The sequence below is a fragment of the Miniopterus natalensis genome, chromosome 15 (genome assembly GCF_054644295.1).
Source record: "Miniopterus natalensis isolate mMinNat1 chromosome 15, mMinNat1.hap1, whole genome shotgun sequence".
NCBI lineage: Eukaryota > Metazoa > Chordata > Mammalia > Chiroptera > Miniopteridae > Miniopterus > Miniopterus natalensis.
Window position 1 is genome coordinate 5,680,453 of NC_142095.1, and position 14,101 is coordinate 5,694,553.

The following is a 14,101-nucleotide window of genomic DNA, read 5'->3' on the forward strand; positions in this document are numbered from 1 at the left end:
CGGTGCTTTGCTGCGAGGAGCAGGCCACTGAACGCGGCGTGTACGTGAGGAGCCCGGGGCATCTCAGTGCAAGGCGTTTCGGGGACGCCTGACAGAACACAAGCTCGGGTTCAGGCTGTGGGGGAAGCTTCCAGGAAGCGGGGTTTGCTCTGGATTGGTGCTCCCAGGATCAGGTCCACGTGCGGTTTTTACCTACAAGGTGGTCAGATGAAAGCAGCAGAGCTAGGGCCGCGGTTGGAAAAGAGACAGACGTCACTTGTCTTAGCTGGGGGGGGGGGGAGTGATCGCTGTGGTTTGCGCCGTGGCCTCTGTGCTCAGACATGATTCCAGAACCATCTGGTTTTGTTCGCCCTTGTCTGATGTTGGCCGACCGGGATCTGCGAGATTGGATTCTGCTCAACCGGAGACCGTGGCGGCCCAGCTGTGAGTGCCTGGCCGGGGCTGCTCTTCCCTTTCTCACGACAAAGGCAAAGCCTCGATCCCCGAGGTCCAGCCGGCTCTGCACCCCAGTCTCACATCTTCGTGGCGGGATAAGCATCATTATATATGACGGGGGGGGGGAAGGGGGAGGGACAAGAATGAGGGGGTCTGTTTGGGGGTGAGACAGCATCTTAGCCCAGAGCCTTCATATCTGTCATGGGAATGGATCCAGGGCTCCACTCCTCTGTCTGGATAGAGTGCGATTCCAAAGCCATGCTGGGGGGGGGGGGGGGTTAGGAAAACGTTGGTGTGCCGGTGTCTTCCGAATTGCTGGAGGAAGTTCCAGGTAGAGGGGTGGGGAAGGCAATAAGAAGTGGCCGCTCTTGATATAGATGAGATCCTTACGAGCCACAGAGGGGAGTCTTTCTAGATTCTTCCCCATCTGCCACACTTAGGTCACATTATGATGCTAAGGTAATGCTCCCTTCCTTTAAGCAGGTAATGGGAAGGGTCACGCTTCTTCCTGGGTCTTTGTTTCTTAAAAATAACCAGCTTAGCCCCGGCCGGTTTGGCTCAGTGGTGTGTCAGCCCACAGACCAAAGGGTCTCAGGTTCGATTCCCAGTCAAGGGCATGTACCCGGGTTACAGGTTCCCCGGCCCTGGTAAGGGTAAGGGCACCTCGTTGGGGAGGCAACCAATCGATGTGTCTCTCTCATGTCTATGTTTCTCTTTCTTCCCCACCCTCCTCTCTCCTTTCCATTCTCTCTAGAAATCAATGGGGGGGAAAAGGGGGAATAACTAGCTTAAAATAATTGATATTCCCAAGCGGCATATTTTGGCAAACCCTGCTTCCCCTCACTGGCCACTTAACCTCCCCGAGCCTCAGTTCTTTCATGGGATTGACCTTTGATGTGTTCTCACTGGCTGTGTTCTCACGTTGCATGAAACACCAGTGCACTGAAGTGGAGAAAACGGTGGTTTTGTAGGTTATGCTATGATTTGTAGATTGAAAGAAAGATTCATAAACCATGCTCATAAATGAGTCACCCATGGAAAGCAGGTGACACAGAAGTAGCGTCAGGCTTCAGAAATAGCCCCAGAAAACCCGGAAGGAAAACCTGTTTTACAGGATCCCCTACCTCCCATCACAAGTGCTGTCTGTTGGAAGCCTTGTAAAAGGAGTTTCACCTGGTCTTTCGCCGCTTCCTCATTGTCCCTTTGTCTGACCAGGCAGCACGCGAGGCAAAGAGGGGAAGGGGGATTGTGGAAGAGGCGTCTGCTGTCGCTTACTAGTCGAGCAACACAGAAGTTGCAGATCTAGAAATTGATTCCTTATCACTCTTCATGTGCACCCTGGAAAATCCTCCCAATTTTGTGAGCCAGGGCCAGGACTAGTGAAGTGAGTGACGGACGCTCTCACTTGGGGAACAAAATTCAAGGAAGCACCAAAAAACCCTCAGTAATCATGATAAATAATGCTTGGATGTGATACTTTTAAAAATCAAAATTAATGCAAAAAAATTCATGATGAACAAAACATCAAAATTTAAAATAAAGATCCCAGGACAGGTGCGCCCCAGCTTGAAGTTCACAGGTCTGGGTCGGGAAGGTAGGGCACTGGTGGCTGGTGAGCACGGGTAATGATTCTCTTGCCAATACTGCCACCTGCTGGGAGAAGTGAGTAATTCTCGCTACCTGAACAACAGGTGCCCACAAGGGCGCTTCTCCACCAGGGCCCACGCTCAGGCACAGAGGTGCGGTGCCCTCTTGCCAGCAGCCACCCACTTCAGGAACTTTGAAACGCCCCTGGCCACCTACTTCCTGCCAGATGGCTGAGTGGGGGTAAAAAGAGCCCAAGACTCAGTTGCAAGACCTACATTTGTGTCTCAGCTTTGCCTCTGGCTTGCTTGGGCCTCCTTGAATAAATCACATCACCCTCCTGGGCCTGCGTTTCTGCACCTACAGTGAATCTCATTAGCTCTTCCCTTAATTATGGAATTATGTGAGAGGCTTTCTGTGACAATGCCAAGCAGACTGGCCCAAAATATGCTGCCTCCACCAGCCCGCCCACTACCATGGATCGAATCAAACTATCACCAATTTATTACCGAAGGCGAGACAGCCCAAAAGACAGCCAGGCAGAACAAGGTGCTGCGGAAGTCCAGGCCGTGGATGGTGCCGTGGCTGATGGGATGGGGAAGGCTTCCCCTAGGAGGTGTCGCTGGAGCTGGGCCTACATGACTGGAAGGGCCAGGTCATGCCAAGAGCTGGCCAGTAGCCTCTGGAGACCGCTAGGCCACTTCTCTCATGATCTATCTCAGGAACATTCAGCACCTGAGGTAAGCATTTCTGTGATGGCAGGAAGGCCAAGGCCCTTGTAATCAGCCCTGGGCTAAACCCTGGCTCTGCCACTTACCAGCTGCGTGACCAAAGGAAAGACCTTGAGCCTCAACTTACTTTTCTAGGAAATGGGGATAACACATCTCGTCCTGGGTGGGTAAGATGAAAAAAGACAGCATCTCCTGCAATATGATGGACTCAGCGAGTGGGAGCTGTAATTGTTCAGCTTTCTGCGAGGAGCAGGAAGGAGAGGGGCCCACCAGTCAGGCAACGCTGGCAACCCTCACCTTTGGCTTCTGGACACCCCCCCCAGTGTGCTGAGCAAAGGGGGGGTGCCCATCCCCCTCGGAGCAGCCTCTGCTCTCACCCCAGCCCCACCCCCAGCCCCAGCAGGACTCAGCATGTCAGCGCACCCCAGAAAGGGACTCAGGACAGGAGGGGTTAGGGATGGGGGAGTCTCCCCGGCCCTGAAGTTGGGCGGGGGGTGCTGGATTCCAACACAGGGAATGGGGTTTAGAGAAAGAGGCCTGGAGACCTGAACACGGCTGTAACTCAGATAACACCGTCGGACCGGCGTGGGCTCCCCACCTCGACAGCTGTGCTGCGCTTGTGCGAAAACACCTGCTTTCGGGAGACACGCTCAGGTACCTGGGGGCGGGGGCTTCGCGCCTGCAATTCACCGTCAAGCCGCTCAGAAAAAAATAAGCAGAAAAAGCATATATGGGGCAATGCTATGTTTGGAGAATCTGATGGAAGGGTGCACAGGGAATGCTTGCAGCTGTTCTGCAGGTAGAAAACGACATAAAAAGCAAAAGTTGCCGGGCCTGTGTGGCTCAGCGGTTGAGCTTCGACCTAGGATCCAGGAGATCCCCGTTCGATTCCTGGTCAGGGCACAGGCCCGGGTTGCGGGTTCGATCTCCAGTCGGGGGTGTGCAGGAGGCAGCCGATCCATGACTCTCTCATCATTGATGTTTCTCTCTCTCTCCCGCTCCCTTCCTGTCTCTGAAACCAATAAAGACATATTTTAACAACAACAAAAAAATATATATATATAAAAAAAATAAAAAGCAAAAGTTATAGAAAGAAAAAGGCAGCAGCGGTCCGGGTGCTCTTGCGCCCGAGAGCCCACTCGGGATGCGAAACGCGCGTGTCTCACCTCCTCCCGCCCGCCCGCCGGTCCCCGCACGGACGCAGCCACGCCCCGAAAGCTGCACGGACTTTATTTGCAAAAGGAGGCTCCAGGCCCTGGGGGGCGCCCGCGAGCCGCGCCGCCCCGCCCCCGCCCCGCCCCGCCCCGCCCCGCCCCCGCCTCGGGCCCGGCTACACGATGGCGAACTGGCAGGCGTAGGGCAGCCGGTCGCGGCAGCGCCGGTCGAACCACTTGCCGAGCGCGCCCAGCGCCGCGCAGTTCTCGGCCGCGCCGCCGTCGGGCTGCGCCGTGATCTCCGCCTCCCAGTTCGCGAAGGCGGCGCGCGCGCCCGTCATGTCGGCCCAGGCGCCCTCGGCCGCCAGGTCGTTGAGGCCCAGCCAGCTCTGCGCCTCGCCGCCCACGCTCTGGCGCAGGTACTCGTGCAGCGCGTCGTTCTCCGCGCCCGTCTGCGGGGTGCCCAGCGTGCCCCCGCGCGAGATGCAGTCCTCGCTCGCCTCGTGGAAGGTCTTCGCCTGCGCGAAGGCCAGGAAGCACTTCATGTGCACCTTGGTGCCCTTCAGGCAGACTGGGAGGGGGAGACACGGCGTCACCAAGGTGCCCCCCGCCCCCGCCCTGCCCTGCCCCGGAGCCAGAGAGCCCTCTTGCTGGGCCCTAGGCACGGTCCCCGGGACTCATGCGCCCCCTCCTCCTGGCGGGCAGGGCCCTGGCTGGGTGGCCCCTGCCTCCTGGTGCCTGGCAGAGGCACGCTGGGTGGGGATCTCACGTGGGGTTGCTGACTGGGGGGGCAAAGGGGCAGAAGCTGGAGGGGGGTTGCTCCCCTAAGCCCTCAACTCTTTGGCTAGGTCAACAGAGCTCAGGTGTGCTTTGGGTGGGCTTTAGACAAGGTGATCTGCAGGCTGTGGTCGTGAAGGAGAGGACAGTGGGAGGGAGAAGGTCCCCAAGCAGGCCAGGAGGCCGCGTGAACCTCCTGGGAATCAGCAGAGAAGAGGAGGGTGCTGGGACTTCCAAATGCCTGGGCTTTGTGCAGGGAGGCCCCCACCAGGTTCCCTCACCTCGGGGAAGTGGCATCTGGGTTCCATGGACTGTGCATAATCAGCACAAAGCTTAGACATGAGCGACCTTAGAGCTTTCCTGCACATGTCCCCAGCCCTCCCCCTTTACAGATGAGGCAACTGAGGCCCAGCGTGGCACTGTGCTCATCTGGACACTGTAGTTGACCCAGCCAACACCCCTTCCCACTCCCCCCTCCTTGTCTGTCTCCGCTGCAAAGGCTGGGAAAGCTCGTTGTTCTTGGAGCTGCAGAGCTCTGGTAGGCTGGAAACGGGAGACCTTCGCTTTCCTAATAAACGGGACAGGTGTGGCTGTCCCCCTACCCTCCTCCTCCTTGCCTTTGATGCAGTCATGACACCTGGAGCTGGGGCAGGCATCTTGGGGTCATGCAGAGAAGCTTCTGAGCAAAAGGAGCTACCTGCTTCCAGATCCACTTGTTGTCCAAGCTACTGCTAGGTTTTCTATTACTTGAAGCCAAAGCATGGTGGACACTCCCTTCCTAGAGCCCTTTCCCCACCGGCCCGGTTAAGCAGGTTGTCCAGAGTCATGTGCTTGTCCTTCCTTAACAAAGACGGCCACCTGCACTCACCCGTCTGCAGGGCCTGCTGCTCCTTCAGCAGGGCCACCTCCTGGGCCAGGCTGTCCAGCTGGCTCTTGAGCTCCTCAAGCATCTTTGGGTTCACAACATCTAGGGTGAAGTCAGAAGGACTTGGAGATGATCACAGACAGGTGAGGAGGGCAGTAGAGATGGGGGTAGGGCAGGGGCTGGGTGGGGTGGATCCTACCTCCATCAACCACAAAGGACAAGGGGGAAGGACTCCCCTTGACCTTGACCTCTTGGCACGCTTTGTGTCTCTCTGGTGATAGTACGAGTCATTGTGATTTTCCTCTGCCAGGGAGCAAGGGGCTAATAGTGCTCCACCGAGGAAGGCGTGGGAGGAGGGGGAGCCAGGAGGCCCTCGCCCTGCCCCCCTATCTCAGAGGCTCAGATTCCTGGTTTGTGTTTGAAATGGATGCTGTCCAGGTCCCCCCGTTTCTGTTCTAAGGGCCCATCACCCCCTTTGAGGCCATCCTGCCCACCTGCGCTCCTTGACCAGGTGTGGCCACGTGGCCCCTGGAGTTCCAGCTGCCTGCGCCCTCCCTGCGCATCTCACCTCTGGCCGACCCTGTCTTCCTTCCCAGGTGATCACTGTTACTAACTCTTGTAAGGCCTTCCAGGAAAATTCTGTGCTTATACAAGTAAATGTGTATCTTCCTATAAATCCCCTTTTCAAAACAAATGTCAGCATGATATCCATTCTTTGTTCACTTTATAAACCGAATCTTGGAGATTATTTTCCATCGGTTCAGCCCGCTCTTTGTCGCCGCCCTGTGGGCCTCCCTGGTCCTGATGTACCTTCACCCACTTCACTAGTCCACGGCCATTGTCAACTGTCCACTGGCAGAGGAGGCCCAGAGAGGGGCCTGAGGGCGGCCCACACACCCTTTCCCTGCTTCGTGCTTTCTGTGCTCTTGGACCTGGCTGCCTGCAACTCTGCCTGGACCGCTCCTAGCCTCTGAGCCCCGTGGGGGTGACAGCTGGTGCATTGCCATGGCATTTCACAGATGTTGTCTCAACACAGCTCGGGGTGACTTCACTGCGGGCAAGGCTCCAACGGCAGGCCTTGCTGCAGCCAAGTCGGCCCAAGGACACCCCAAACCCCAGAGGCGACAGAGGGAGAAAAAGCTGCTTCCAATGTCCTGGTCTGAGTTTGAACATTTTTATTTCCTCAAGGGTGGAATACACTATAGAACCAAGAATTAACGAATTCCTTTCCCCACCCTATGCATCAAGTATATCTTATGTGCCAGGCACTGTATATGTTTTGTGTCATCAAGTCCTCACACCCTTGGGGCAAATGCCACGATCCCCACTTTACAGCTGAGAAGCCTGAGGTTCGGGGATCTCAAAGCAGAACCCTCGGCTCTCTCCGGTGAGGGTTGAGCGTCTCCATAGAGGTTTGATTTCATTAAAATACTGAAGGGGAGAGGAGTGGATGCCAGTTCTGATGATCTGGAAGATTCTTTCTGACCCTGAGAGTCATTCTGGCAACCACCCCTGCTATTGGAGAATGCCCCCCAGGCCTTAGGGGGAATTTCACTAAAGTTCTCTGGACTCATCCAGAAGAAAATGAGCCCGAGGATTCAGCAGAGGAGAGGGCGACCAGCTCCCTGGAAGACGGAGAGGGGACCCTCCCCCTCCTTACCTTTCTTGGCATTTGCAGCCTTCTTGACCTTAGGGGATGGCGGTGGCTCCGCGGTGGCCTGGGCCAGGAGGGAAAAGAGGCAGAGGAGCAGGTAGGCCCCCCAAAGCTCCATGCTGCTGCTGCTGCTGCCTGCGGGGCGCCTGGGTCGGCCTGAGTCGGAGAGCAATGGCGCCAGTGACCAGGGCTGACAGCTCAAGCAGCTGCCACGAGGACCTCTGTCCAGGAAACCCTCCCAGACTCGGCTGCAGGCGTGCCAAAACAGAACAAAACAGAAGGCCTGCAGAAGGGGGAAGGCCTGGGAGCCACAGAGCCTCGCCTCCCAGGGAACACCCACCCAGCTCCTGGGCCTGCCTTCTGAGACAGTTTCTAGGATTCTGAAAAATACACGATAGTCGTCAGAGCTCACACCTTGGGCAGCTGCGGAGTCACGCCCTTCCCTGGCGTTAGCTCAGGCCTCCCACCAGCAAGAGGAGGGGAGTCCTGTCATCTCCCCATTTTACAGTTGAGGAAACTGAGGCTCAGTGGGCCTTGCCCAGGAGCAGCACCAGTATTTAAACCTAAGCAGGGTGGCTCCAGAGCAGTTACACTACATTGGGGATGTTCGTTACGATGTTGCTTAAGGAAGGGGGCCAACATGCCGTTATGACACAGGGCCAGCATGGATTTAGGTCCAGGGGCCAAAAGCAGGGACGATTTGACCATCAAAATAGTGATGGGTACAATAAAATAGGGAACTGTGAGCACACACAGATATGAATAAGTGCACACACACAGTCTGATGAGGAACAGGGATGTTTTCACAGCTGGAGGCCAGCGATCAGACCACACTTTTGGGGAGAACACTGTGGCTGCTGAGTGGGAGCTGTATTGGGGGCCCCAGAGGGGTCGCAGAGACGTTAAACGTCTGTCCAACACTAGCTCCCGCCGAGGCAGGCGCACACCTCCCCTTTTCCTACCTTACCCGGCAGCTGGCCTCTCCTCTCCCCACGGCAGGAAGGAGACTCGCTTAGAGGGCTGTCCATCAGCGGAGAGCCGTGGCTTTGAGGTTTTTCACCCGGCAGTTTTCACAAGGGGGTGTGTGTGTGTGTGCAAGCATATGTGTGCACGCAAGCGTGCCCTGCTTCATATTTTTGTGTTAAAAGTGCTGTTTCATTCAATGTAAGTGTTTAAAACATATCACTACTTTGGGGCAGCCCTGATTTGCCATGTCATCGTTTTTTCATTGCTCCAGTGGCCCACTGTCTGGACCTCGGAGTTAAAAGCAGCTTGGAAGAGGCCGTCTGGTCTAACCGCCCCTGGATGTGGGATGCCACTTCCCACTGACCCTGCCAGACGTCCTGTGCTTGCTTAAATCCTTCCTGGGACAAATGGCTCATTACTCGGCAGAGCAGCGGTTCCATCATGAGACGCTCAGCTTGTTATAAAGTTCCCCTGTGGTGAGGCCGGCAGGCTGATGAAATGTCACCCAGTCCCTGGCACTGCCTCTGGAGCAATCTTGTAAGAGGCCAGCAAATATCTGAAACAGGCATCGAGTCTGTCTTTGACTGGCTCTGCACTGTGTTCCTTTCCCCTTTTTCTCACAACTGTCCCTCTCCCATATGGTTCCTGGGCTTTTAGAACCTTCTGGAGAGTCACCTCTGGGTGGAATTTTGCTTGTTACTGTCCAAGCTTTGGTGCAGCTCCCCGAACAAAGCATGTTCTCCAGGGGCCTGCCTGCGGTCGGGGTGTGTCTCCTGGGGTCAGGCCGCACGCTCCATTCCGCAGCCACAGATGCAGGGGCTCTATGTAGCAACCAAGTCTCACTGTTGCTAGTCGTGAGCTCATGGCCATTAATCCCCAGGTCCCCTTGACACCAGCCGCTCTCCCTGGCCAGGCGTGAGGACCACGTGTGCCCGCCTGCAGTGGACTCGCCCACAGCCCTGGTGGGGTCTGTGGGCCTCATCCTCCCAGCACGAAAGATCTGTGCTGGCACCTTTCCCCCAGCCTCTGCCCGCCAGTAGGGCAGCAAGCAGGGGTGACTTCAGCCAGGAGACGATGTCAGGCTAATGTTCACAAGTGACCCACCCTCACAGAAATGTCCCCGCACTAACGCACCACCCCCAGGACCTGGCCTTTTCATACCAATTTTCCTGCACAAAGAATGACCTTCCTGACGAAATCCAGAGGCGGCAAGATCAGCAGAGAGCTCGAAAAGGCACATTTCAGCTTTCAAGTTTCCTTTTGCTGTTTGTTTTTTCCCCTCCAAACTGTTGGAAGTCTCGGTTATAGAAAACAGGCTCTGGCCACCCCACCCATGTCATCCCAAACAGCATGAAAACCTCTGGCCCAGCATCATCCCCACCCCCGACTCTCGCCCTGCACAGATGTTTCCTCTTAGCTCCACTGGCCCTGCGTCAACAGAAACTGGCCCGCCCGTGGGGGCAGAGAACCTTCCACGCTCTCTTCAAAGGTAAACGCAGCCAGGGTGCGCATCTCCAAGGATATCGCCAGGGCAGTCTCGGCCCTGAGTGGAAACCAGACAGAGGGCCTGTAATCTTGGCCTCAGCGACCCTCCCTCGTTAGGAAAGTCGTTTTTTCCTTTCCAGACCTCGTTGGCCTCGGGCTGCCCTTCATTCATCACTCAGCTCAAGGTCTATGGTCTTGTGATGAGGTCCTTCAGTGAGCCTGTGTTTCTGGCCTGTGAACTTCACAGTGCTTCTCAGTCTAATCGCCCCCACCCCTTAGCGGGGACAGGATGGCTGGAGTGGGCTGCAGTGGGGTATTTCCCTTCCTCCAGGGCAGTCAGGTCCTGATAAAACCCCAGCAGGTGAGGCTGTGGTTCAAGTGCTCCTGAGGGCAGACCTTGTGAAATAGAACAGTGTTCTGACGTATTTCAGAACGGTCCCTTGGCCCATCCTCCTGCACGAGGGGAATTTTTCTCCATAATTCACTGTGAGAACCAGGTGGAGCTCCTGGAGGTAAAATGCACAGACGTGTGGGGCCCCTGATGCCCAGGTTCCCCTGGAGTTTTAACTCTGAGCTGCGGGCACCAAGCCTCCAGCGACTCACCAGTTGTAGCTCAGCTTTCCCTTCCCTGGTTCTGTTTCCGCAGAGGTTTCAGTGGGTTTCTGCCTTAGTAAGGTGTGTCTCTCTCCAATTTGGGGAGCAGAGGTTCACCCTGTGACCTCACTTCTCTCACACATCTAAGAAGAGTTGTTGCCTTTCCCATTTGTTCAGTTCTGGTAGCTCCTCCTCGTTGACTCCATGTGACCGGAAGGTCCATACTCCAGGGGGCAGCCCAGCAGTGAATCAGGAACAACTTCAGGCCTCTTTGCTGGGACGTTAACCCGCTTTCCAGCCAAGGGGCTGGTCCGACACCCTCAGGATCCGCTCCCCGTCTATTCCCCTGGCACATGCCAAGCCAGGTCTCGCCGTTACTCTGATGAGTAATCTAGTGCTTCCCACAGCAGGGACATGGCTCCTGGAGGCAATGAGAGAAGGGGGCAGAGGTGAACAGGCACCACCTCGCAGGCCTGACTCAGGTATGGCCTTTGCAAGGCGAGTGGTAGAATGTTCCTTTCAGGAGATGGCTGCTCTCCCCAAGCTAGGTGGTGGGGGCTCCTGCCTGCCCAAAGCTTTTAGAGAAAGATGGGGGACCAAGACCCTGTCTTTACCCCAGGCCTGAGTCCCTTCCTTTCCTGCCGAAAGCTGACTTTGGCAAAGGAAACCTGCCAAGATGCACCTGTGCCACTCTCACAGCAGCAGATCTTGGGTCTGAACGCCAGCAGGTCTGCCCAGCAGCTGCAGGTCAGTCTACACCGTGCCACAAGGTCTTCTGGTCTTTAGAGCACACAAGGTAAGAGTTGGCTGATGAGACTGCCATTTTTTTTTTTGTTTTTTTTTGTTTTTGATAGCAATGTCAGCCAACTAAACAATTTTTTTAAATGTATTTTTATTGATTTGAGAGAGAGAGAGAGAAAAACATCGATGAGAGTCATTGATTGGCTGCCTCCTGCATGCCTCCCTGCTGGGGATCGAGCCCGTGACCCAGGATCGAACCTTGATCTCCTGGATCACAGGTCAATGCTCAACTGCTGAGCCATGCTGGCCAGGCTCAACAATTCTTATGACCACTGACTCATTACTATGGTGTGGTAGAGCTTTCATATAACCCAATGCTCCACTCTCCTCCTGTACCTTCCTTACCTCAACCCACCCAGGCAAGTCTTGGGGTAACGATGCTACCGGATGTCCTGGTATCACCAGCCCACTTACGACCACCCACAGAGCCTCTGCTGCCCTCTGCCAATGACTGACCCAGTCCCTAAATCCCATTTAGAGGGCCTGCTTTCTAAGGCCAATTCCAGTACCGATTGCTTCATCTGGGTTCTCCCCAAAAGCAAAGCCTGAGCCGGACTCATGTTCGTAGTTTATTTGGGGGGTGGTCCCACAGGGAGCTGGAGGGAAGGGCTGGGGAGAGTAAAGGGGGGAGGAGTGGTCAGTCATGGGCGTAGAGGTGCGGCCCACCTGCACACTTGGATGAGTGTATTGGATGCCTCAGAACCATCCATCCCAGGATCAAATGGAGCAGCCCCACGCCCAGTCCCCACTGGCACCTGCTCCGAGGCTTATTCAGAGGCGTGAAGTCCCCGCACTCTGGGCTGCACACAACCTGATGCCTAGCAGGCTCCTGCCAGTGTCCTGTGACACGGGTGTCAGAGAAGCCGAGTAGCAGACAGCAACAGGTCTTCAGGAAGCACTGGAAGCAAGCCACCCGGACTCTGGCCAGGGGCTGAGGGTGGAGCTGCCCGCCAGAGGCATCCGCAGCCTGGAGCTTTATCGACCCATCTCCCCATTGACTGGCACTTACCCGGTGGCCACTCCTCCTGGGGTGAAAATAATCCTGCGACGAACTTTGTTTCACGTTTTCACTCCCCTCGTGTCTTGAATGAGGTACTTTGGTTACATTCCCAGAAGTGGAAATATTAGGTCAAAGGGAAGGAACATTTCCAAGGCCTTTACTGCACAATGCCAGACCATTTCCGAAGTTTGGAGTAGCACAGATTTATGCTCTATTGGCAGTTTATATGTGAGACCACTGCCCGAGTGAGCAGCATGCAAACTGCTGTTAAGTCTAAATTCATGTGTTTTACAGGCTTGAATTTACACGATTTGGGAGACCAAGGAATCACAAATACAGTAAACTATTTTCAGTGTTCCCTAACACCGCACTTTCCACACCCAGCCTCCCCCAAGCGCCTCACTGACGGCTGGCGGCTTCAGAGGCCCTCTCCCTGATGCTTTCTAATGGCCGCGGGGTCTGCTGAAGCTGTGGGCTCTCCAGGACAGTGTTTCCCCGTCTCTGCTTTCGGTTTTCTCTCCCCTTGTTCTGAGGGCTAATCAGGGATAACCACACATTTCTAATAAATGCCTCTCCTGGTGTTTTTCTTCATTTGTGAGGTACACCTCTTACAGGCGGGGGTGGCCTTCAAGGAGAGGTATGGGTGGGACAGTCAAATGCTAACACACAAAGTAGGTTTACAGTTGTAATACAAATAAATACAATTAATACATAAGACAATAAACTTTTGCGTACTCACAACTGTAAGCCTACTTTTGCCCACCCTGTATTTCTCTTCCCGTTACCTGCACTGTAACTGCTTGGCCAGGCAGCCCCGTGGGAAGCTGCCGTACAAGCATCCCGGCCGTGCCTCACTTGTCTCGTCTGTCTTTAATCATCAAGACCAAAGGCTTGTAAACTACTCAAATCCTGGCTGCCTCTTGACCACTGTCAATGTTCTATCAGGAGCCGGAGGACGGGGCGGGGGGGAGGCAGGCTGGTCTCTGCGTCGTGAGCACTGTGATGGCACCCATGGGACAATCACTGGAAAAATGCTAAAAAATAATGAAAACCCAGGCTGTGCTCTCAACAGGGCAGCAGCGCCAAGTCCAAGTGCAGGCAGTTGCTCCTCTGCCAGGAAGGACCTGGCCACGCGGGAGGTGCCCACGCCAGGAACTCTGGAGCCAGGCTGCCAGGGCTTCAGCTCACATGTTCTTCCATTAGGCAACACGTTCCAAACCCCTTACCCTACTTGTCTAACTGAAATGCAGACAGCAAATGCCGTGGTAAATACTCCCCTTCGTGAAGCAGCGCCTTCCCCAGGGCTAAGATTGACTGGGAGGATCTGATCCCCTGGAGGAAACAAGACTGCTCCCTCCGCCTGTGGGCAGACCTGATTCCAGCACACTGCGCTCCGAGCAGCATATGGGCTGACAGGGGCCTTCTGGGGCCTCCGAGACTGGCTTTCCTGTCCCCCGAGAATGAAGGCAGGCTGAGTAATCAAATGACAACATCTCTAAAGCAGCCTTAATGCTGACAGAACAAGAAAATCTTACAAAACACCAGGGAGTGGTTATAAAACAGAGCAATTTCAAAACAAGACTGATAAGAAAAGTTGGCTAAGGGCCACAGTGGCTGCCAAGCCCCTCATCCTGGGGGCTCGGGCTGGATCTCTGGGAGGGCAGGAGGCAAAAACTGGGCTGCCCCAGGACTTGGGGAGGCTCACCAGCCAGGCAGAAGCCCTGGGTGGATGTCTGGGCAGTGTCTCCTCTTTTCTCCTCCTGCAGAAGCACCCAAATGCACAAGGCAAATGAATCTTTGTGTGTGATTCTTATACTATAAGGTCTCCAGGGGGAGGAAATTTTCACAAAATACTTATCATAAGCATTTCCTCTAAGCCATTTTTCTCACGGGTCCTTATTCCAGTGTGTTCACTGTGGTTCTGAGCTCCTGCAGCAGGAGATAAATGAGTCCCCTTGGGAAGCCCATGACCAGAGCCCTTTCCAGACTCCCAGAGGCATTTTACCGAATGGCATCTCAGCTTACAGCTAAAGAATCCTAGCCATACCAAACCAG

At 55.2% G+C, this 14,101-nt stretch overlaps 1 protein-coding gene across 1 annotated transcript; it reads right to left on the reverse strand.

Moving 5' to 3' along the window:
* Window positions 1–4,080: 4,080 nt before the first annotated feature.
* On the reverse strand, window positions 4,081–7,411 carry CLEC3B (C-type lectin domain family 3 member B). Its single transcript, XM_016196188.2, has 3 exons — window positions 7,207–7,411; window positions 5,550–5,648; window positions 4,081–4,475 (listed from the first exon to the last, which is right to left on the reverse strand). The coding sequence occupies exons 1-3, from the start codon at window positions 7,316–7,318 to the stop codon at window positions 4,081–4,083; spliced, it is 606 nt and encodes a 201-aa protein (XP_016051674.2). The 5' UTR covers window positions 7,319–7,411.
* Window positions 7,412–14,101: the final 6,690 nt, after the last annotated feature.